We start from the raw sequence: 24,899 nt of genomic DNA on the forward strand, positions 1-24,899 counted from the left end.
ATGCACACAACTGAAAAGTTGGAGGTGCATGCCCCGGAACGGATTCGAACCCACACCCTCCGGAATCGGAGGCAGAGGTCATATCCACTGGGCTATCACGGCTCTTTCTTTTGGTAACTTATTTTAAATTCTTACTGCAGCAATGAAGAAACTATTATGGTACAGAGTAGTTTTATGTTGTTCAAAAATATTACATTCAATGTTAGGAACCTTTTTTTTTTATTTTTTACAAGTTAGCCCTTGACTACAAAACTACTACTTGTTTGGTTTCTCTGGTGGAAGGCTTCGTCCGTGGCTAGTTACCACCCTACCGGCAAAGACGTACCGCCAAGCGATTTAGCGTTCCGGTACGATGCCGTGTAGAAACCGTAAGGGGTGTGGATTTTCATCCTCCTCCTAACAAGTTAGTCCGCTTCCATCTTAGACTGCATCATCACTTACCATCAGGTGAGATTGTAGTCAAGGGCTAACTTGTAAAGAATAAAAAAAAAAAAAAAAAAAAGGAACCTAAAAATTTTTCATCTTACTTTTTGAAGTGAGTCTTTAGGCGCATGAGGGTTAAATTTTTACAGATGTAACGTCACGCCGGTATGCAACGGAAGTGTCGAAGATGAGAGAGAGCGATCGAGACTGATTGAGAGAGAGTAAGACAGGGCGAACGTAGCATGAAGCAACTAGCCGTGGAGTGAGAGTAGGGAGCGAGCAAGTGAGAAAGATTGAGAGAAAAAGTGAGACAGAGCGAACGTCGTATCACGCACAGTGCTATGGAGTGAGAGGTGGGAGAGAGCTGTAGTGAGAAAGATTGAACGAGAGAGAGAATACGATTTACTAGTTAAAGAAATAAATTGCAATAATTAAATTTATAATTTACATTAATTTTCAACACTTTTTATATTTTAATGACAATTAAATTCCTAACCTATCTTCCGTTTTCCCTTCCTCTTAGTCTCGGAAATCGAAAGTTTTAGATTTGTATAAACATATACAAGATTTATAAATTACTTTGCCAAAGAAGTTTCACTTCTGACATGTGTACTTTGTACGCACGCATTTTTTTTATCGACATCCCGGTTTGTTGTATACGGTGTACCACAAGGGAGCATCCTCGGTCCGCTGCTGTTTATTTTGTACATTAACTTCCTTCAGTGATTTCTCAATTTATGGCGCTCTTTGCTGATGACTACTATTTTATATAAAAACTAGCGGATGCCCGCGACTTCGTCCGCGTGAAACTCGATGTAAACTTTCAACTACCGCTACCCTACCCCTACCCTACCCCTACCCTACCCCTACCCTACCCCTACCCTACCCCTACCCTACCCCTACCCTACCACTACCCTACCCCTACCCCGTTTTCTAATTATTATTAAAATGAACTTTATACAATAACAATAAAGCTCAAATTGACTATGTTTTAGTTACAAATCATTTGTATGTATAGTTTTTAATTAACAAATAAAATATAAGGGTTGATCGTAGAGGGGTGAAAATTCAGGGTTGTATGTATTTTTGTATGCTGTGTCATAAAAAAATAAAAACAAAAAATTTTGCCTAAAAAATAAAAAAAAAAATTAGGGGTGGACTACCCTTAACATTTAGGGGTTTGAAAAATAGATGTTGGCCAATTCTCAGACCTACTAAATATGCACAAAAAATTTCATCAAAATCGGTCGAGCCGTTTCGGAGGAGTTCAATGTCGAACACCGCGACACGAGAATTTTATATATTAGATGAGAAGTCTATGAGCGTGAGATTGTGAGATGTGAGAGAGAGTGAGTGTGAGTGTGAGTGAGTGAGATGTAGTAATTAAGTGGCTGGTAAATAATAATTTAAATATTTTTTGACGAAACGAAGATTATGGAATTTAACTGGGAACGCCCTGGAATTACAAACTTTAATATTAATCATTTAGGAATTAAAATTAATGATATAGATGACACTAAGTTCTTAGGAATTACTATTGATAAAATTGGGTGCCACAGATTGAAAATATTTGTAAAAAACTTTATAAACTAAATAAAACAGCTAGTACGGAAACACTGCGTAAAGCATTTTTAATTTTTTTTTTTCATGGGTTTCACCGGCTTTACCACGCTGCTTGTAAACACTCATTCTGTATCATTCTTTAATCTATGTGTCCATATTCAAAATCAGTAATATACACCAAGACTTACCTCGGATATAATAGCGAGTGACGCCTTGAACTTGAGCCGGGAACGCCAGACCTCCCCCACTGTCGCCTTTACAGAGAGCAGTTCCTGTACAATGACAACATGACATCTATATTATAATGGAGAATGTTACTAGGTACACAAAATCCATTTTTTTTTTTTTTATTCTTTACAAGTTAGCCCTTGACTACAATCTCACCTGATAGTAAGTGATGATGCAGTCTAAGATGGAAGCGGGCTAACTTGTTAGGAGGAGGATGAAAATCCACACCCCTTTCGGTTTCTACACGGCATCGTACCGGAACGCTAAATCGCTTGGCGGTAACGTCTTTGCCGGTAGGGTGGTAACTAGCCACGGCCGAAGCCTCCCACCAGCCAGACCTGGACGAATTAAGAAAATCTCAATCTGCCCAGCCGGGGATCGAACCCAGGACCTCCGTCTTGTAAATCCACCGCGCATACCACTGCGCCACGGAGGCCGTCAAAAATATATATTATTAGCAGACACCTACTAACTATGGACTACCTCCCTGCCAGAGGAGAATGCCAGATCCTGACCCAGTCCTAACTCAGAATTTTGCGGAAAATGTAATTGTACTAAAAATATCCAATTTTTAAATAATTTTTTTTTTTGATAAATCATTTTTACTGTTAAACTCCGGAATATAAATCTGCCACAAAAAGTAATTAAATCCATTACGTTATTTCCTCGTAGCAGACATTTTTTACTTATTTTTTAAAAACTTTATTTCGACCTTGGGTTCGAGCCCTTTAGAGCGTTTTTATTCCATTTTAATCACTTTAGGTTAAAAAAGGCTTGAATCTAGAGCTGCTAAGTCTGATCAAAATGTAAAAAAAAACTGTCATAACACTGTCAAACTGTCAAAACACGTAATAGAAAATAATATACGAAGCCATACATGGCATTTTATTCTAATTATGACTAATTATTGTTTAAGGTACGTCATCAACCCATATTCGGCTCACTGCTGAGCTCGAGTCTCCTCTCAGAATGAGAGGGGTTAGGCCAATAGTCCACCACGCTGGCCCAATGCGGATTGGCAGACTTCACACACGCAGAGAATTAAGATAATTCTCTGGTATGCAGGTTTCCTCACGATGTTTTCCTTCACTGTTCGAGACACGTGATATTATTTTTTTTTTTTTTTCTAAATGCACACAACTGAAAAGTTGGAGGTGCATGCCCCAGACCGGATTCGAACCCACACCCTCCGGAATCGGAGGCACGGGACATATCCACTGGGCTATCACAGCTCAATGATTTTTTGATGAAAATAAAATATATTTTCATCAAAAAATCATTTTATTTCCATCTCCTAGCGGTTAAACAAGGTTGCAGGACAAGACCTTAAAGAACTGAAAACCCTAACAGCAAACGACCCTTGACATGATGCTATTGTGAACTGAAAATTTTGAAAACGCACTGCAAAAGTAAAATTCAATTGAAAATTTCGTAATTAATGCATCAAAATCTTTTTGTCATATAGATTACTTTATGTAGCATAATTATGTAGTCTTTACACCAAATATACTATTTTTTATAACTATTGTATTTGTACAATAATCGTTATATATTTCACTATCCCCCACCCATATCCCGTCTAAGACGCGTTTTTACGCGTTAGGTTACTGCGAAATCGTATTAAACGGGTTCTACTGTATTTAGTATACACAAACACTACAGTACCGTTGGCGAAGCCGGCACAGATCTTCTCCCCGATGAGGTACTGAGAGTCCTTACTATTCGCGGGGGATACGTTCTCTAAATGTGTCGCGAATACGGAAACCGTGTATTTTAGGTATCTATTTATATACACAAACACTACAGTACCGTTGGCGAAGCCGGCACAGATCTTCTCCCCGATGAGGTACTGCGCTTCCCCGCGGGTCCCGGCGCGCATGCACTGGTCCGTGGGCACGAACGGAAGGTCCACCACCTTCAGAATGTCGGCCTTCGCGTCCCCCACGCCGGTCTGACCCCACCCCGCCACCTGCGAATAGGGATTATGACAGTTTTTTAAATTGTACACTATGCACAAAAATTAATTTTTTTTAATTTTTATCAAAAATGAAAAAAATTTTTTTTTTTCATTTTTCTCTCAATTCTGTATTAGTGACTTGAAAAATTTAAGAAAAAAAAAATCGAAAATTTTTGAGAAACAAAAAAAAAAAAATTTTTATTTTTTTTTCAATTGGCCCAAATCAAAAAAAATTAAAAAAAAAATTACCGCCGACATTAGCGTTACCCACGGCGGATTTACGGTTTTGTGCTTGAGCACGTGTATGTGTGTGGTTTTATCAGAGATTGAGACACTGTGGTTCGTCACTTACACAGTATTTTGTGACTCCAAACTCACTCTCCGAAGATGTGTGTGTGCGTGTGTGTGTGTGTGTGTGTGTGTGTGTGTGTGTGTGTGTGTGTGTGTGTGTGTGTGTGTGTTGTGCTAATACCGCGTATTGACACCTCTGCTCCTGATAACAGCCCGCATTATAAAAATTATGACATTTTCAGAGCGAAATTCTTGCTCCTTTAATTTTTTCAAAAATTCGATCAAGTGGGAAAAAAAAACGGTTGGCTGGATTGAATTGAAACTTTGTAGGGTTTTTGTGGGTATATTGAACAGTAAAAGGCACACTTAACGTCAGTGGTTTCCGCAATATTTTTGATTGGGCGCTTGATTTTCCAAAAAACGACAAAAAGCCCTTTTTTGGATGCTTTTTCAAATTCATGTAATGATTGAAAAAAAAAATTTTTTTCAAAATTCAATTGCTAATCCTTGTAGAAAATTTATTCAAGTTTTTAAAACCAACCTCTAAATTTCTGTGCGATCATTGGTTGCTGAGATATTGGTAATCAAAGACAAAATGATCTTTTTCCATTCAAACATCGATATCTCAGCGAGAAATGCTCGTATCGAGATTTAAAAAAAACAAAATTAAATCTGAATAAACAAGCTATCCGGTCCATATGGAAGTTGAGTCGAAAAAATTTTTTCCACGTCCGTAGATTAAAAAAAAAAACCAAAAAAAATTTCAAAAATTTTTTTTCGGTGGTTTTCTTATGATTACTCGAAAAATATTTTCAAAAAAAAATTTTCAAACTCAGATCCTAAAACTACACACTTAGAGCTACAATTTTGGTTTTTTTTTTTGCTGTACGACCATTTTTGTATAAGTTACAGCCTGTTGAAAATCCCCCAAAAATTTGGATTTTTTTTCTGCTCCCTTAATTTTTGTGCATAGTATATATAAATTGTAAAATTCGACGAACGAATGACAGCGTTACGTTTTTGTGCGCAACCTATTCTGCGCACCTTTCACCGTGCGCTGCCGCGGCCTGCTACTCCTCCGTTGCGCATCTTTCACTTTTCAGGCGTGTGTGTTGAGACGTACATAGTGTTTACTGCAGGCAACATACACTATTTAGACAGTCGATCGGAAAGAGTTAACTCCATTCGTGTGTCGGAGCTGACACACAATTTTTTTGGGTCTTCTCTTTTTTTTTTACAAATTAGCCCTTGACTACAATGTCACCTGATAGTAATAAGGGATGATCTATCTAAGATTTAAGCGGACTAAATTGTTTGGAGTAGGATGAAATCCACACCCCTTTTGTTTTCCTCACGACATCGTACCGGAACGCTAAAACATTTGGCGGTTGGTATATAAGTCAACTACCCTATTGAAATAAATTAATTTCGAATTTTTGAAGGAATGAGACACTTGCTATCGCGTTTATTGGAAAATTATGAAAAACATTATGGAATCGCTACGGATTTAAGAGTTCGTGGTAAGGCCCCAGGTCGAGCTGCCACGTACCTTGCCGAGGTTGCCCTCCCTCAGCTGCCACTCGTTGAACGCATAGTCGTCCAAGTGCAGGCAGACGGGGCGCACGTGCAGCCGGTACTCGAAGGGCGTCACCAGCACGTACCTTGCCGAGGTTGCCCTCCCTCAGCTGCCACTCGTTGAACGCATAGTCGTCCAAGTGCAGGCAGACGGGGCGCACTTGCAGCCGGTACTCGAAGGGCGTCACCAGCACGTACCTTGCCGAGGTTGCCCTCCCTCAGCTGCCACTCGTTGAACGCATAGTCGTCAAAGTGCAGGCAGACGGGGCGCACGTGCAGCCGGTACTCGAAGGGCGTCACCAGCACGTACCTTGCCGAGGTTGCCCTCCCTCAGCTGCTACTCGTTGAACGCATAGTCGTCCAAGTGCAGGCAGACGGGGCGCACGTGCAGCCGGTACTCGAAGGGCGTCACCAGCACGTACCTTGCCGAGGTTGCCCTCCCTCAGCTGCCACTCGTTGAACGCATAGTCGTCCAAGTGCAGGCAGACGGGGCGCACGTGCAGCCGGTACTCTAAGGGCGTCACCAGCACGTACCTTGCCGAGGTTGCCCTCCCTCAGCTGCCACTCGTTGAACGCATAGTCGTCCAAGTGCAGGCAGACGGGGCGCACGTGCAGCCGGTACTCGAAGGGCGTCACCAGCACGTACCTTGCCGAGGTTGCCCTCCCTCAGCTGCCACTCGTTGAACGCATAGTCGTCCAAGTGCAGGCAGACGGGGCGCACGTGCAGCCGGTACTCGAAGGGCGTCACCAGCACGACCACGGCCAGGTCGTCCTGTAACAGCAGCTCCTGGCCCATGAAGTCGGGGGACAGGTGTATCTCCTTAACCTGCAAAAAACAAATCAACTAATGTAGTAAATGTAAGTAGTTATATAACTATGTATGTTTTAAATTAATCTGGTCCAATAATTATAATTATTCAAAATATAATTTAAGCTACTGTTAGCAAAATTACTCAGAAGTAGATTACAAAAATAAGAGAACCAATGTCGAACAATGGTTATGATTCACAACATTTGTCAGGACAGCTTAATTAACAAATCAAACCGTAACGAAAACAAAGACCCTAGAAAGGCAGAGAATGACCTTGAGTGGAGTCACGCACTTGTGAAAGTTGTGTGTAGGGTTAAAGGATCCTTTGACAGTTAACAAACACTCCTCTTTTCCACTCAAGTCACTCTCCCCGCCTATCCCAAGTAACCCATAAATAATTGCTCAACAAGAAATGTGGACGGCTCGAACGCCACGAGCATACTGAAGCCGACCGTACGGCGAGCGCCTTGTATCGCCCCACTCTTTACGGAAACACGCGCCACCTAGCGTCGGCACGCGCCAACACGAGATCGAGCGACGTCATATGCGTCTCAGACTACTATTTCCTACAATACTTTATAAATCCCAATGTTATACTATTGCTACTAACATATTGCATGGCAACCATGAACTAACTAAACTACTTATCCAAAAAGTTTAAAGAAGTACCTTAACCTTTACGTGCAATTTAAAACCATTATTCTAAGTAACAAACTTTATCGTGCAGACTCACCTCGTCGTGCGAATGTCCCACAGGTGGGCAACGCGTGCGATCAATCGCTGGCGGTCTCGTGTTGTGTCTCAACTCTTACCTCGGACTTCAGTGCGTGTCGTGTTGTGTCTCAACTCTTACCTCGGACTTCTGCGCGTGTCGTGTTGTGTCTCAACTCTTACCTCGGACTTCTGCGCGTGTCGTGTTGTGTCTCAACTCTTACCTCGGACTTCTGCGCGTGTCGTGTTCTGTCTCAACTCTTACCTCGGAATTCTGCGCGTGTCGTGTTGTGTCTCAACTCTTACCTCGGACTTCTGCGCGTGTCGTGTTGTGTCTCAGCTATTACCTCGGACTTCTGCGCGTATCGTGTTGTGTCTCAGCTATTACCTCGGACTTCTGCGAGTGTCGTGTTGTATCTCATATATTACCTCGGACTCCTGTATATATCGCGTCGTGTCTCAACTCTTACCTCGGACTCCTGTACATATCGTGTTGTGTCTCAACTGTTACCTTGGATATCTGCGCATGTCCCGCGTCGCGCGGGTGGTTCCAGTCGCTGTACAACTTGCCGACGGCAATCTCGAACAGAGACTCGGATAACTTCTTCACCTTTGACTCGTCCCAAAAGCAGTGTGCGGCTGTGTTTGTGAATACACCAATATACCACTACCGTCACACTACACTATGGTGACACAGCGTGCTTTAGTGACACCCAACCCAAGCTTATTGTAACAAACATCCAAACCTTAATAAAGTTATAGAACTGCAGTTTTAACTATACAGTTATAACTGAGCAGTTTTAACTGTGCGGTTTTAACTGTGCAGTTTTAATTGTTGAAATGTTCAGATAAATTGCCCGGATGTAGACAAAGTAGTAGATTGTGATTGAAATTTCTTATTAGATATAATTGTACAGTTAAAACTGAAGGTCTGTAGCCCGCATAAAGATCCGAATTATCCTTCACCCATCTGTTGCCTAAAAATCTCCTGGCCTAACTGTTGTTGTTAACGTTGTTAGCTATTAATTGATTATGAAACACGGCTAAAACACACGTGATATTAGGTCGGACTATGCCCGACTAGTTTCGAACCCATACGGGGCCCTTAGTCATGAGCTGATTCTTGCATCGCGACACGATCCAAACTGCGAAGCGGCTGCGCGACGCGCTGCTGCTCGCATTGCGCGCTTGGATTGGGGTTGAGTGGTGGGGAGTGATGGTTCCGTTACACTCTCCGACGGTTCATTAATGTCATCTTCATTAGACTCGTCTTCTTGTAAGCAAACCGAACTAATGCTATCTTGTTCCAAGTTTGTTGTATGTGACAATGAAAGAAATAGCGGTTTCCACGATGGGCAGCAACCATCCATGATCCCGATTAAAATTCGGGTAATATCGACTAATATCACGTGAGTTTTAGCCGTGTTTCATAATCAATTAATATGAACAACACTCACGATAGTTTACATTCTAAAATAGTTGTTAGCTATTGTTAGCAATTCTAAATATTGGTCCTATTAAGTCATGATACTTCGTCATGGTGCGTCAATGTACCGACGTATTATGACGCAGTATCATGACGTATCACGACGTAGTATCATGACGTATCATGACGTAGTATCATGACGTTTTACGACGTAGTATCATGACGTATCATAACGTAGTATCATGACTTAATAGGACCAATATTTAGAATTGCTAACACTATTATATTAATAACAAAGTATTATTAATAAATAAATTAAAAAGAAGCTAAATTTTCAGGAAACCTACTAGCAATATAATTTTATCATACTAAATATTGAAAAGTATTATTGTATGTAATGTATATAAAGTGTAATTGTCTAGCATTAGAAATATATACCCTCATCTGTTATTTATTAGTGATAAGACATAAAATGACAATATACCCAGTGACACACTGCAAATAGGCTGCCTTGTTAAATTTCGGCCAAAACCAACGAGGGAAGTTGATTTAATGGATTTAATAAATTTCATTTAAAATTTAATCTTTTAATAATAAATTTTATTTAAAATCTTTTAATATTTTTTGACTTCAACTTAACTACTACTATAAACAGTTCTCATCGAGTATGGCTTATGTATAGGCAAATAGGCAACCTATTTGATATAACAGATGAGGCTATATGTACATATATTTCTTAAGTATCTTATTATTTGCTGACGTATATTATATATGAATATATATATATAAATATAATAGTGACAAATAGATTTACTTTGCTTTTATTTGTGCAAAACTTCGAAACAGTTCAACGAAAAGAGATTTTAGAGGTCATTTACTCGTAGCGACGGCGGAACAAACAAAATATGTCTATCTCTTTCTATCTTGTTTATTTGCTATCTACCGCACTGTTTTCGGATTCAATGCTCAATGTCAAAGCAGGTAATGGAAGGGCTTGTAAACATTCGGATGGCCATTTGATTTTGTAGATGTTTGTTTTATTTAAATTTAATTTGTAGATATATATTTTATAAAATGATATTTTATATCATTATGTAAAGGTGAGGGAGGCAAAGCAGGGATTGGTAAGACATTCAGAATAAATAAATTTGTATATTTATTTATTCTGTATATCTTACCAATCCCTGCTCAAGAATAATTAAGAATAATTCGTTCATTTACATAATATAATTATATCAATTTTAATAGACCTTAAATAGTATTAGGGTTACAATTACTTGTTTGACGGAACATGCTATTAAAGCTATCTCTGTCTATAAAATTCTTTTAATTTTTTTCTTACTTGATCGCTTTAATTCGTTTTTTTCATAATTAAATTAAATCTTGTTTCAAGATATAATTTTTATAAAATCATATACTGTATTGCCAAAACTTAATTTATTTTTTTTTAAAATAGTGTTTGTAAAAAAGGTTACACAGCCCTGCATAAACGAATGACCTGGTCGGTTTGTTTATCTCTAGAATCTCTTCTCGTTGAAGCTCCCCGAAACCGGAACATTCTCAAGAGATGCACTCAATAAATGAAGTATAACCCGTGCGCATTAACTTGACACCTGGCCACACACATGCCATGCGAACTTAGAAGAACGTGAAATCTATAAGAAGCAGCGCCATCTACATCTTAGATTTAAGATTCCAGGATAGTAAATTCAAATACTTATGGTGTGTATGTAATATAATGTTTTTAGAGATTTAATACGTGTACGGTCCGGGGCATGCACCTCCAACTTTTCAGTTGTGTGCATTTTAAGAAATTAAACATCGTGAGGAAACCTGCATACCAGAGAATTATCTTAATTCTCTGCGTGTGTGAAGTCTGCCAATCCACAATGGGCCAGCGTGGTGGACTATTGGCCTAACCCCTCTCATTCTGAGAGGAGACTCGAGCTCAGCAGTGAGCCGAATATGGGTTGATGACGAATACGTGTAAATACGGAAAAAAAATCTCAAAAAAGAAAAGAATTATTTATCTTTTTAATTTTGACACGTAATAGGAAGAATGTGTTTGTATTTCTAATGCAAAGGGATTATTAAAGAGTACATTAATTTCAACGAAGATAATATAGTCATTTGGCCTAGTGGTGCATAACAAAGGTAGGTACGATCTAATAATCCTGAGTTTGAGCCCGGGGGTAACAATGGAAAACTTTTGTCTTTTTTTTGTTTATCTCAATTGGTTTCTTCAATTATTACAAAATCAAAAATCTCTCTCCTTTACAAAAAATATGCATTGATTTTTATATTATATATAATATTCATTGCGGTGGTAGAATCTTTAGAAATAGTCAACTGACGTGCCAAAAGTGCTTGTAAACTAAGCCTACTTGAAATAAATGATTTTTGTTTTTTTTTTTTAATTAGAGTTGTCTATCTATTTCTAATAATGCATTGTAATCTTTGGCCACACAGATTACACACACAACACATACATACAAACAGTACAAATTCATCGCGCCAGGTTCCAAGTTAATACGCACGAACTGTAGTCTCTAACATACTTAATTCATGCAAATATTACAAATGTGAAAAAAATGGCCGAATACTGAAACGTCAATAAAAAGAGACATCACATTGTTTTTCATCAATTTTCGTTTTTGTGATCATCTAACATACTTATTTCAACGAAATGATCTTAACTATGTTATTTCACATTTAGTGGCAGTGATTTTTTTTTGTTTTTATAACACATTTGCACGTAAAGTATCGCTTATTTCACCAATTTCAATATCGTAATGTATCTCATTACGCACATGTGCCGTAATGTAATGAAAAATGCACGTGTTTAAAGAACCTTTATCATTTGTCTAAAAACGAACGGTACTTTTTAAAATCTTGGCAAAGAGTTTTTATGTGAAAAAGAGCAGAAAAAGTGCTCAAAATTTTATGAATAAAACTAGCTGACGCCGCGCGGTTTCACCCGCGTGGTTCCCGTTCCCGTAGGAATACGGGAATAAAATATAGCCTATAGCCTTCCTCGATAAATAGGCTATCTAACACTGAAAGAATTTTTCAAATCGGACCCATAGTTCCTGAGATTAGCGCGTTCAATCAAACAAACAAACAAACTCTTCTGCTTTATAATATTAGTATAGATTAAGTTTGTGAGATAAAATATAATAAATAAACATTTTATTCTTTAATTTTAATAATTTTGACAATAAATCTGTAATATACAAAAAAACAAAAATATTAATCTACTTTATTGTTAAGTTTTCCGATGACATCTAAATGTCATCATATGGAAAACAGGCAAAGATGCTAATTTATTTTCAGAAAGTTTGTTCAAAAAGTGTGTTTCCTCGCAAATGTGTTATAAAACGTCGTATGACATACGTGCGCTTTGATAATTACAGCATCTGGCCAACCGTTTATATTTAGATGAGATTTATTATATCAATATATATCACCTGGGAACAGAACAAAGTTAAAATAGAAAAGATTATATCTGCTTCTGATTATTCTTGAAATGAAATGAAATGAAATGAAAATATACTTTATTGTACACCACACAGAAACATACGATACAGAAAAATAATGGAAAGAAAGAAAAATGCACAATAGGCGGCCTTATCGCTAAAAAGCGATCTCTTCCAGGCAACCTAACGAAGAAACTAATAATAAAAATTATAAAGATATAGGCTAGGGTGTACAGAAGTAATATATAAAACAAAATAACGCATAAAAAAGAAAATAGTTAAATACTTATGTAACAAAATACTAAGAAATATCAACATATATAATATACAATACGATACATATACCATATAATACAAATTGTATATTTACAATATTTATACATACGTATACGAGTATATATATAAATATAGATATATAAATAATAAATATAAATGTATAAACATGTAAAAAAATATATATAAACATGTCATAAACACAACAAACCATGACGATAATTATTTAAAAAAAAAAAAAAAAATATATACAAAATTTAAGGTGGAAAGTAATGTTTACCAATGAGCCCCTTGAATATCGGTAAAGATTTCGCACGTCTGATATCAGGAGGGAGAGAGTTCCACAGCCTTACGGATTCGACAGCAAAGGATCTAGAGAAAAAAGAAGTACTATGAGTGGGAATTTTTAAGATAAGGTTATCGTCAGAACGGAGTGAACGACAGTGAGTATCACTAAGAAACTCAAACCGTTCTTTCAGATAAAAAGGAGTATAGTGATGGAAAAGAACAGAGTATAAAAGAGACAGAATATGAGTATTCCTGCGAAGACGAATCGGAAGCCACTTGAGCTTAGTCCGAAATTCAGAAATGTGGTCATATTTTCGAAGTCCAAATATTCTTCTTCAACACCTGCTTATATCTGAAGCAGGTGTTGAAGCAGGAAGCAGGGACGACTAGGGTAGAGTTTGGGGTAGGGTAGGGTAGGGGTAAGGTATTTTTCGCATCTTTTAGCAACATTAAATCTGCAAAAGGGCTTTGAATTAATGGATTTGATTGATGTTTCAGTATTCGGCCATAAAAGCTTGTTCGGATCACTTATATACATTAGGATAAGATATGGCAAATGTTCTTTTAAAACAAAAAAAAAATGTATGGTGATGGTTTCCCACCTGATAGAACGACTTCGTGGCTGATGAGCGAGCCGCCGCAGATCAGCTTCGGCGTCTGCAACTTGTACATGTACACGCCGGAGTGCCAGGGGACTTCGCCCCGCGCGGCCGGCTCTCCGCCCGCCATGAGCGGGTTCGGGCCCGCCGGCAGGGTGCCGCACTCTGTAACATGTGTTAGCAATTTTAAATATTGGTCCTACTAAGTCATGATACGTCATCATACGCTGGTAAATTGACGTATCATGACAGGAAACACACCTTGACATTTGTAAATAATAAATTGAGATATTGTCATGATACAAGGTATAAAGGCTATCGGTTCCTTATTTGAGGGCAGTCGTGCGTTTGCTATCGCAGAGGCAACAAGTGCCAAGTGATTGCGGTGGAGTGTGATATATCTATATTGTATTGCTTATTGTATAATACAAAGTGATAGCAGTAAAGTGTAATATATACATATGTATGTATGGTGAATTGGTGAATAAAACATAGTATTGAAGATCAACAGTGAATATTATTACAAAACCCCTCTGAACTTTATACATGCGACACGTATACTTTTAACACACAGATTAAACAATAATAGGCAGATAGAGCGTACGGAGACCTCAGAAGCGCTGGACAGATGACATTACCCAAGTGGCTGGTGAGGATTGGATTTAAATTCTTTCTCAATAAAAAAAAGTGAAATTTTTGACTTGGTCTTTAACATGTAAATTACGACTATCGTCATCAACCCATATTCAGCTCACTGCTGAGCTCGAGTCTCCTCTCAGAATGAGAGGTTTAAGGCCAATAGTCCACCATGCTGGCCCAATGCGGATTGGCAGACTTCACACACGTAGAGAATCAAGAAAAATCTCTGGTATGCAGGTTTCCTCACGATGTTTTCCTTCACCGTTTGAGACACGCGATATTTAATTTCTTAAAATGCACACAACTGAAAAGTTGGAGGTGCATGCCCCGGACCGGATTCGAGCCCACACCCTCCGGAAACGGAGGCAGAGGTCATATCCACTGGGCTATCACGTGACAATTATTTTAATTACGACTATGCATATTGCGGCACTGCCGCGGGTCCCTGAAAAACGCCCCTTACAAAATGGTACGAACTTATGACGTCGTAGGCAATTAATGATCGTTAGATTTGTACGTGCGTTCAAACAAAATTACTAATATCTTTGTTATTTGTGCGTTTATGTTTATAGTTCATTTATTAAAAAATGTCACATTTAATGTAAGGAAGCTAAAACTGTATGAATTTTCATCTAATTACGACAAAAGATTTTTAATAGATTTTGAAATTTTAAAATCTCATTTATTTTGCAAATATCCAGTCAATATTTGCTATTTATGTATAAATTAGTTAACATTGACCTTATTTACCCGAATGTATCATAAAAATCAATATATTACTGTATATTGACGGCCTCCGTGGCGCAGTGGTATGCGCGGTGGATTTACAAAACGGAGGTCCTGGGTTCGATCCCCGGCTGGGCAGATTGAGATTTTCTTAATTGGTCCAGGTCTGGCTGGTGGGAGGCTTCGGCCGTGGCTAGTTACCACCCTACCGGCAAAGACGTACCGCCAAGCGATTTAGCGTTCCGGTACGATGCCGTGTAGAAACCGAAAGGGGTGTGGATTTTCATCCTCCTCCTAACAAGTTAGCCCGCTTCCATCTTAGACTGCATCATCACTTACCATCAGGTGAGATTGTAGTCAAGGGCTAACTTGTAAAGATGTAAAGAATAAAAGAATTAAAAAAAAAAATTCAAACCTAGTCATCATCCCCATTGCAACGTAACGCAACGCACCAATGGGGCGTCGCTTTTATTTACATACCGGCAGCACACTTGGGCTTGTAATTCCACTGGCCGTTGATGCAACACATGTAGCCGAGCTCCACCGCGCTGTAGTAGTGCGCGCGGCACCGGGGCTGCACTACCACCCCCTCGGCCTCGTACTGCTGGCAGGGCCGCGTTTCATCAGAGTGGGGGGAGTCCACCCGGCAGCGGTATTCAACGCTCGGAGACTCTTCCAACTTACACGTTCCTGCAAAGACAAAGTCTTTAGAGCCTCATCACCGAGGGGTGGTGGTTCGATCCCCGCCCCGTTGGTCTATTGTCGTACCCACTCCTAGCACAGTCTTTGTCGACTATTTGGAGGGGAATGGGAATATTAGTCATATTTAAAAGATATGGCAAATATTTCAAACTAGCGGACCTGGTGAAGCTCCGCTTTTAGGAGGATGAAAATCCACCGAAATTTGAAATGCCGACGAGCCCGTACCCCGGCTCGCAGCGCGCGCTACCCCTCTCTAACTCCCCACGCGTCGGCACGAGCCAACACGAGATCGAGATACTCACGCGCGCACGACGGGAAGCTGTCAGTGAGCCAGGTGCCGTAGTAGCATATGAGCTGCTTGCTGCCGACGAGCCTGTACCCCGGCTCGCAGCGCGCTACCCCTCTCTAACTCCCCACGCGTCGGCACGAGCCAACACGAGATCGAGATACTCACGCGCGCACGACGGGAAGCTGTCAGTGAGCCAGGTGCCGTAGTAGCATATGAGCTGCTTGCTGCCGACGAGCCTGTACCCCGGCTCGCAGCGCGCTACCCCTCTCTAACTCCCCACGCGTCGGCACGAGCCAACACGAGATCGAGATACTCACGCGCGCACGACGGGAAGCTGTCAGTGAGCCAGGTGCCGTAGTAGCATATGAGCTGCTTGCTGCCGACGAGCCTGTACCCCGGCTCGCAGCGCGCTACCCCTCTCTAACTCCCCACGCGTCGGCACGAGCCAACACGAGATCGAGATACTCACGCGCGCACGACGGGAAGCTGTCAGTGAGCCAGGTGCCGTAGTAGCATATGAGCTGCTTGCTGCCGACGAGCCTGTACCCCGGCTCGCAGCGCGCTACCCCTCTCTAACTCCCCACGCGTCGGCACGAGCCAACACGAGATCGAGATACTCACGCGCGCACGACGGGAAGCTGTCAGTGAGCCAGGTGCCGTAGTAGCATATGAGCTGCTTGCTGCCGACGAGCCTGTACCCCGGCTCGCAGCGCGCGTCCAGCACCAGCAGCGTCTCCGCCGCGCCGGGGCGCAGCGCCCGCTGCCCGCGCGGCACGTAGCGCCCGTGCGCGGGGTGCTCCGGCATCACGCATGACAACAGCCTGGAGACAATACGTTACTTGACACTCTTTTTTGTTAGGGACTAGCTGACGCCGCGCGATTTCACCCGCGTGGTTCTCGTTACCGTAGGACTACGGGGATATTATACAGCCTATAGCCTTCCTCGATAAATGGGCTATCTCACACTGAAAGAATTTTTCAAATCGGACCAGTAGTTCCCTAGAATAGTGCGTTCAATCAAACAAACAAACTCTTTAGCTTTATAAGTTTAACTAGACTAAATTAATAAGTAAGAATTTCATAATTTTCGAATTTTGAGCTCCTTCGACTTAGTATCGAAAAAATTTCGAACTCACCTCAAGCGAAAAGAGTCTTTGAATATGGTTAAGCATTGAAAGTTACGTATAACAACATGTCTTAATCTTATTTAAACTAGCGGACTATACTATCACTCTACAGCTACCCTACCGTACAGGGGATGAGTATTGACTCAACCCTACCGCTACCCTAGCCCCAATCTAATCCTAACAAACCTTTACCCCTACTCTACCCCTACCCTACCCTACTCCTACCACACCCCTACACTACCCTGCCCTACCACGCGGCTGAAGCTTACAAAATGGAGTAACTTCTCCCATTTTCTTAACATATCCCTTCACTGCTCTGCTCCTATTGATCATAGCGTGATGAAAAGTATAATATAACCTGCCCAGGGGTATGAAGAATAATTGTACCATGTTTCGTTAAAATCCGTCGAGTAGTTATTATTTCTATAACGAACATTCAGACAGACAGACAGACAGACAGACAGACAGACAGACTGACAGAAAGACAGACAGACAGACAAAAATTTTACTGATTGCATTTTTGGCATCAGTATCGATCATTAATCCCCTGATAGTTATTTTGGAAATATATTTCATTTTAAACTTATTTCGTGGTTGTTCATTATGAATGATATTTAAACGGGTACATACCACGATAAAACGACAAAATTTTTATTGTCGATATTTCGACCTAGTTGCATGGATCGTGGTCACGACGGGACTGAAGTTGCGAGATGAGAAGTGAAGTCAGCTGTTGTAATCGGAAAGATGGTTTCAAACTAGCCAGCGAGTGGAACCCGGTGGTAGAATTGTGCAAACCAAGAGGGCGCCGCGATACGCATAATAACAAAAGCGATGTCGTGAGTGTGGTTTGCCTAAACAGCCAAAAACGCGAGATTGTTGAAAAAAGAAAAAGAACAAGAAAGAGGGTAGATCGATTCTGCCCCTAACAGCTGACTTCACTTCTCATCTCGCAACTTCAGTCCCGTCGTGACCACGATCCATGCAACTGGGTCGAAATATCGACAATAAAAATTTCGTCGTTTTATCGTGGTATGTACCCGTTTAAATAACATTCAATATATTTCATGTACAGAATTGACCTCTACAGATTTATTATAAGTTTAGATATAGATAACCCTCTTGTGGTATTAATGTTAGTAACTCACTGTTTGGGTACGAGACTAGTTCCTGTCCGCGGTATCATCTGCGTGCAGAGCAAATCGGTCTCATCGGACCCATCGGCGCAGTCGGAAACCTGCAAACAAACAAGTGAGTGAGTGTGATAGGATCATTATGTTTATCTCCTTAACGACCACTATGAGATGTTAAAATTTCTTCATCATCATCATGTCAGCCGACAGACGTCCACTGCAGGACATAGGCCTTTTGTAGGGACTTCCAAACATCACGACACTGAGCCGCCAGCATCCAGCGAATCCCTGCGATCCGTTTGATGTCGTCAGTCCACCTGGTGGGACGTCGACCAACACTGCGCTTACTAGTGCGGGGTCGCCATTCCAGCACTTTGGGGCCCCAATCTCCATCGGCTTTGGTTCTTCTGCGGATCTCCTCATTTCTGTTTCGATTACGCAGAGATGCTCCTAACATAGCTCGTTCCATCGCCCGCTGTGTGACTCTGAGCCTTCTTTGGACCAACAAAAAATTTCTTAGAAGAAAGAAAATCTCAGTATTGCACAGCCCGAGTCAGAAATTTGGACCTTGTGATCTGAAGCTATACAGGCTAACCACGGTGCGCGGAGCAGCCGTCGCGCTGTCAACTGTGTCCTGTGATCAGAAGGTCAACTCACGCGGTCGCACAGCGCGTTCCTGTCGACGCAGGCGCCGTACGCGCACTTGAACTGGTGCGCGGAGCAGCCGTCGCCCGCACACGCGCGCGCCGTCAACTGTGTCCTGTGATCAGAAGGTCAACTCACGCGGTCGCACAGCGCGTTCCTGTCGACGCAGGCGCCGTACGCGCACTTGAACTGGTGCGCGGAGCAGCCGTCGCCCGCACACGCGCGCGCCGTCAACTGTGTCCTGTGATCAGAAGGTCAACTCACGCGGTCGCACAGCGCGTTCCTGTCGACGCAGGCGCCGTACGCGCACTTGAACTGGTGCGCGGAGCAGCCGTCGCCCGCACACGCGCGCGCCGTCAACTGTGTCCTGTGATCAGAAGGTCAACTCACGCGGTCGCACAGCGCGTTCCTGTCGACGCAGGCGCCGTACGCGCACTTGAACTGGTGCGCGGAGCAGCCGTCGCCCGCACACGCGCGCGCCGTCTCGTCGGACCCGTCCCGGCAGTGCATCACACCATCGCAGCGCGAGAACGTATCTATTAGCTGCCCGTTGTCGCATTTAAAGCTAAAACTGCGAGAGAAATGCTTCATTACGATTCCATATCATCAATTTAAGACAGCACCAAGTCTTGAGGTTTTCCCTTGAACAATAAAACCATACCTCTTTGTTAAAGCAGTTAAAAGAGAAACGTATGCGTCTCAAGATAGTCAACGGAAGTGTACGTAGTTACAGCAGCAGGTTTAAGTTATAAACCTGCTGCTGTAACTACGCGTGAGAAAAAGGGAAACTGCGAGAGGCGCCGTAACGCGTTACGGTTTACCCTCCCATTTGGTTTTATAACTTCAAAACGTTCCGTGGTCATATTTAATCCGTTAAAACCCGTTACTATAGGATACTGGCGGGCCCAATCATGCTTCGCTTCGACTAATGTGCTCTTCTTCCCTACCGTTCCCTACTCCCACTCTACCCCTACCATACCCCTACCCAAAATTTTAGCTTTCTATCCTGAAAATTGCGGAATGCTGCATACTAACTTCTACCCCCCCAGTTTAGAGAACTGGGCGGTTACAAAGAGACACAGTAGCCTATGTCACTCTCCATCCTTTCAACTGTCTCCACTTACAAAATCACGTCAATTCGTCGCTCCATTTTGCCATCAAAGGCGGACAAACATGGTAGACAGATAGACACACACACTTTCACATTTATAATATTACTAGCGGACGCTCGCGACTTCGTCCGCGTGGAATTCAGCTTTTCACAAATCCCACGGGTACCATGGAATTTTCTGGAATGAATTAGCCTATGTGTTAATCTAGAGTGAAATCTATTGCCATTCCAAATTTCAGCCAAATCGCTTCAGTAGCCGCAGTGTAAAGTGGAACAAACTTACACACAAACTTACGCCTTTATAATATTAGTGATACCCGTGCGAAGTCAAGTACAATATTTAGTATCAGCAGAGGCGGATTATCCGTAAGGCAAACTAGGCACGTGCCTAGGGCGTGTAGTTACTAAAACTAAATGCTGATCTATAATCTAAATCACTAGTGATTAGATTCATAACACACCATAATCTGTCAACACACATAAAGGTCTATTTCCCAGAGCAGAGAGGAATCATGAATTTCGATATTCAATCGACATTGACGGTCAATTATTCTCACGTTTCTGAAAAGCAAACGGCTGTACCCACGTGGCATACTATACAAGTAATGTGCGCAGTGATCAACACACGATCAATAGGGATGATGACAGTTTTTTAAATTGTATATAAATTAAGAGTATGTTAATAGTAAAGTAATTTTGTAAAAGGAACAGGGTATCTGCGATCATTACTTTCGGAGCTACAGGGATTTAAAGAAACTGAATGAATTTTCATCTAATTACGATAAAAGATTTTTAATAGATTCTGAAATTTTATAATCTCAATTATTTTGCAAATATCCAGACAATCTTTGCTTTTTATGTATAAATTAGTTAACATTGACCCTATTTACCCGAATGTATCATAAAAATCAATATATTCAAACCTAGTCATCATCCCCATTATAGTCGTGGGTGCTACAAAACGTGAGAATAATTGACCGTTTGTGGCTAGAGTTATACGAGAAATCGTTTTAAGCGTGATCTTCTTCTTAAGCGGGTTCTACTGGACATGGATACCTATTTATAGCCTAATTGAAATAAATGAATTTTGATTTATCCTCTATCCGAGATCTATCCTGTATCAATGCATACCCTTTGTCGTACTCCCTGCAGCCCTGCTCGTCGGAGTAGTCAGCGCAGTCCCTGACACCGTTGCAGACTGACGACTCGTTGACGCATGCACCGTACGCGCATCGGAACCACTGCATCGGACATCTGCGGGACATTTTTAGGGTTCAATCATCATCATGGAACGAAGCATGACTGTAGTGTTTATGTATATATACACCGGTAAGGTAATGGATGGGACAAAGCAGCCAGTCTATCTCTGGCATCGAGAGGAGGCGGACGTGCGCTGCTGGCCAGTGTAGTGGTGAGACTGAGACGGTGACTTACTACAGTAATGACAAGGGACCTTACAATGACTAATATAAAAAAAAATCACAAATTCACTCCATCATCAGACAGAAAACAAAAATAATCGACGCCCTAGCCTTCGCACAAGCAATTTTGTAAAAGTAAAGTTATCTGCGATAATTACTTTCGGAACTACAGGGATTTAAAGTGTCAGATTTGCTGACGCGAATCCCTGAAAAACGCCCCATACAAAATGGTACGAACTTATGACGTCGTAGGCAATTAATGATCGTTCGACCCTACCGGCAAAGACGTACCGCCAAGCGATTTAGCGTTCCGGTACGATGCCGTGTAGAAACCAAAAAGGGGTGTGGATTTTCATCCTCCTCCTAACAAGTTAGCCAGCTTCCATCTTAGACTGCATCATCACTTATTTACTTAGGTGAGATTGTAGTCAAGGGCTAACTTGTAATGAATGTAAAGAATGAAAAAAAAGAAAAAATCATGAGGAAAATACGATGTCATTTTTCGTTTTTTAATTTATTTTTGTGATTTTGAAGTCGGTTGAATTTTTTTGTTACAAAGATTTTATTCTTCTGTTTTTAGTGTGTCGAACGAAAGTTCGTTTCAAAACTGAAACTGTACTGAATTCATGAAAATTAATTGGGACCAATCTGGAAGAATTATCAAAATTGGTTAAGAATAAAAAAAAACAATTAAAACTTGAGACATGTAAAGGACACTCGGATGGAACGAAGTTTGCTATCGCAATCGCTAACGCTAAAGCTATCATCGCTACCCTGGAGCTCACCAGTTGTCTTCAGAGGGCCTAGTGACTGTTAAATACTATTACTATCGCGTTAACGTAAGCGCGAATTTCTAAGGAATTGAAACAGCGCCAAGTAGTGGCACTACCGCACAACTGTTTCAATTCCTTAGAAATTCACATTTACGTCAACGCGATAGTAACAGTATGAAAATATTGAAAACTCCCAGTAGGCACAGGTCACGGCTTACAAGTAACAACTATAGCAAAAAGTGTCGTTACAACTTTTGGTCTTAATATTTTCCGTATAGTCCCCTTTCGCAACGCGCGATAAGGAACTTCTTCCCAACAACATACGCGTCGACTATAACTAATAAATTACCTATTTCCCCGACACAAGCGGTAGGTTTCGTCACTTCCGTCCGGACAGTCCACCGTTCCGTCGCAACTTCTGATGGAATTGATACAGGCACCGTTTTGACACCGGAAGTTGAAAGGTGGGCTGCAAAATAAATAAAAAAATTGTTTCATTACATACTTAAACTAATAACCTACAGACACACAACACCTAACAATAGGGATGATGACAGATTTTTAAATTGTATATAAATTAAGAGTATGCTAATAGTAAAGCAATTTCGTAAAAGTAACAGGGTATCTGCGATCATTACTTTCGGAGCTACAGGGATTTAAAGGGTCAGATTTGCGGCGCTGCCGCGGATCCCTGAAAAAAATACTAATATCTTTGTTATTTCTGCGTTTATGTTTATAGTTCATATATTAAAAAATGTCACATTTAATGTAAGGAAGCTAAAACTGTATGAATTTTCATCTAATTACGATAAAAGATTTCCCATCATCCCCATTAGACCATGGATTCGCTAAGAGGTCCAGGTGGACCCCTAGTCTACGTTGACGTGACATAAAAAGATGTCCGTTTGGCAGGCTAAGAACGGATTTTGTGACAGGGCCGGATTAAGGAGGTCTAAGGGCAGCGTAGTCGCGGGCGTCCGCTATTTATAACACGTAGATAGTGTGTAATCGCCGGATTAGTAAGCTGTTTTATGTGCCCCGAAATCGGGGCACTTGACGCGCGCTTTGCTTCGATAATTACGCTTGTGTGCGTGTTAGCGATGGTAATTAGCATAGCTCTTAATTTATATAAGTAGAAAGTAATGATCGCAGATACCTTGTTACTTTTACAAAATTGCTTTACTATAAGCATACTCTTAATTTATATACAATTTAAAAAACTGTCATCATCCCTATTACATGAATTACGTCACTTTATAAACGACGTACGACTTCCTAAATTGGAATAAAGTGTAACACGACTTTCCTTTATTACCGCGTTACTCACTATTCTATGTTGCCTGTGCTTGTATCTATGAGTCGGTCGCCATGTTTTTTTCTGAATGACAGAGAGGACGGCCTCCGTGGCGCAGTGGTATGCGCGGTGGATTTACAAAACGGAGGTCCTGGGTCCGATCCCCGGCTGGGCAGATTGAGATTTTCTTAATTTGTCCAGGTCTGGCTGGTGGGAGGCTTCGGCCGTGGCTAGTTACCACCCTACCGGCAAAGACGTACCGCCAAGCGATTTAGCGTTCCGGTACGATGCTGCGTAGAAACCGAAAGGAGTGTGGATTTTCATCCTCCTCCTAACAAGTTAGCCCGCTTCCATCTTAGACTTCATCATCACTTACCATCAGGTGAGATTGTAGTCAAGGGCTAACTTGTAAAGAATAAAAAAAAAAGAGCAACAGCTTGTGAAAACTAAGGTGATGCTTGGTATTATTTTTATTAATTGTGATCTACATTATTTTAGTTGGTTTATTGTGAATAGAGCCGTGCCCAGTGGATATGACCCGTTCTTCCGATTCCGGAGGGTGTGGGTTCGCCCGGTCCGGGGCATGCACCTCCAACTTTTCAGTTGTGTGCATTTTGAGAAATTAGATATCACGTGTCTCAAACGGTGAAGGAAAACATCGTAAGAAAACCTGCATACCAGAGAATTTTCTTAATTCTCTGCGTGTGTGAAGTCTGCCAATCCGCATTGGGCCAGCGTGGTGGACTATTGGCCTAAACCCCTCTCATTCTGACACGAGCTCAGCAGTGAGCCGAATATATGTTGATAATGATAATGGTGATGACTTACCTACAGTCTTCTTTATTTTCAGTCTTTTCCAGCCTCTGATAGGATGTGAGATCATTTTGTGAAGCTATTCTATAACAAACAAAAAAAACATAAAATTAATAACTTTGATAAACCCCCGAAGGTTATTACCATTGGCGTATCTAGGATTACTTGCTGGGGTGGGCCTGGCCCACATATTACTGAACAGAGTCGACACTCAATATAAAAATTTTGTTAACAATATTTGTGGACGCAGAACTCTGATATGACTAGATTTTATTATTTTTTCTTTGTATCTAGGGTAGATATCCGAAATGGTTTTAATATATTTTTCTATTGCCTTTTGTAGTGCCAAGGCAGAGAGTAAATATATTTAAAAATAACACATATTGTATGGCCATACGGATATACAATCATATTCCAGAGTTTGAAAAGGTTAGATGCTATGCAATTCAAAGGAAGAATGGTTAAAATACTCTTAAATAAAGGATATTACACAGTAGCAGAGTTCCTTAATGACAAATTATTTTATATTAATAACATGTAAATGTATACATGTGTTTTGACAATATTACTTTCGTTTAATTTTATTTTATTATGTTTGTTATATG

General features: G+C 41.0%; 1 protein-coding gene across 1 annotated transcript in view; it reads right to left on the reverse strand.

Annotated features, from left to right (window-relative positions):
- LOC112053909 (modular serine protease) overlaps positions 1-24,899 on the reverse strand; it is a 49,257-nt gene that overhangs the window by 7,575 nt on the left and 16,783 nt on the right. Inside the window, exons 3-19 of the mRNA XM_052889873.1 lie at positions 24,310-24,378; positions 22,537-22,656; positions 21,125-21,247; positions 19,273-19,453; positions 19,147-19,242; positions 18,895-18,990; positions 18,253-18,341; positions 16,576-16,798; positions 15,991-16,093; positions 15,467-15,676; positions 13,625-13,786; positions 8,071-8,198; positions 6,577-6,863; positions 6,226-6,347; positions 6,012-6,142; positions 4,024-4,183; positions 2,175-2,258 (exon numbers count right to left, since the gene is read on the reverse strand). Of these exons, the coding sequence (XP_052745833.1) occupies positions 2,175-2,258; positions 4,024-4,183; positions 6,012-6,142; positions 6,226-6,347; positions 6,577-6,863; positions 8,071-8,198; positions 13,625-13,786; positions 15,467-15,676; positions 15,991-16,093; positions 16,576-16,798; positions 18,253-18,341; positions 18,895-18,990; positions 19,147-19,242; positions 19,273-19,453; positions 21,125-21,247; positions 22,537-22,656; positions 24,310-24,378 (2,384 nt within the window). The remainder of the gene's footprint in view (positions 1-2,174; positions 2,259-4,023; positions 4,184-6,011; positions 6,143-6,225; positions 6,348-6,576; positions 6,864-8,070; positions 8,199-13,624; positions 13,787-15,466; positions 15,677-15,990; positions 16,094-16,575; positions 16,799-18,252; positions 18,342-18,894; positions 18,991-19,146; positions 19,243-19,272; positions 19,454-21,124; positions 21,248-22,536; positions 22,657-24,309; positions 24,379-24,899) is intronic.

The sequence above is a fragment of the Bicyclus anynana genome, chromosome 26 (assembly GCF_947172395.1).
Source record: "Bicyclus anynana chromosome 26, ilBicAnyn1.1, whole genome shotgun sequence".
Taxonomy (NCBI): Eukaryota; Metazoa; Arthropoda; class Insecta; order Lepidoptera; family Nymphalidae; genus Bicyclus; species Bicyclus anynana.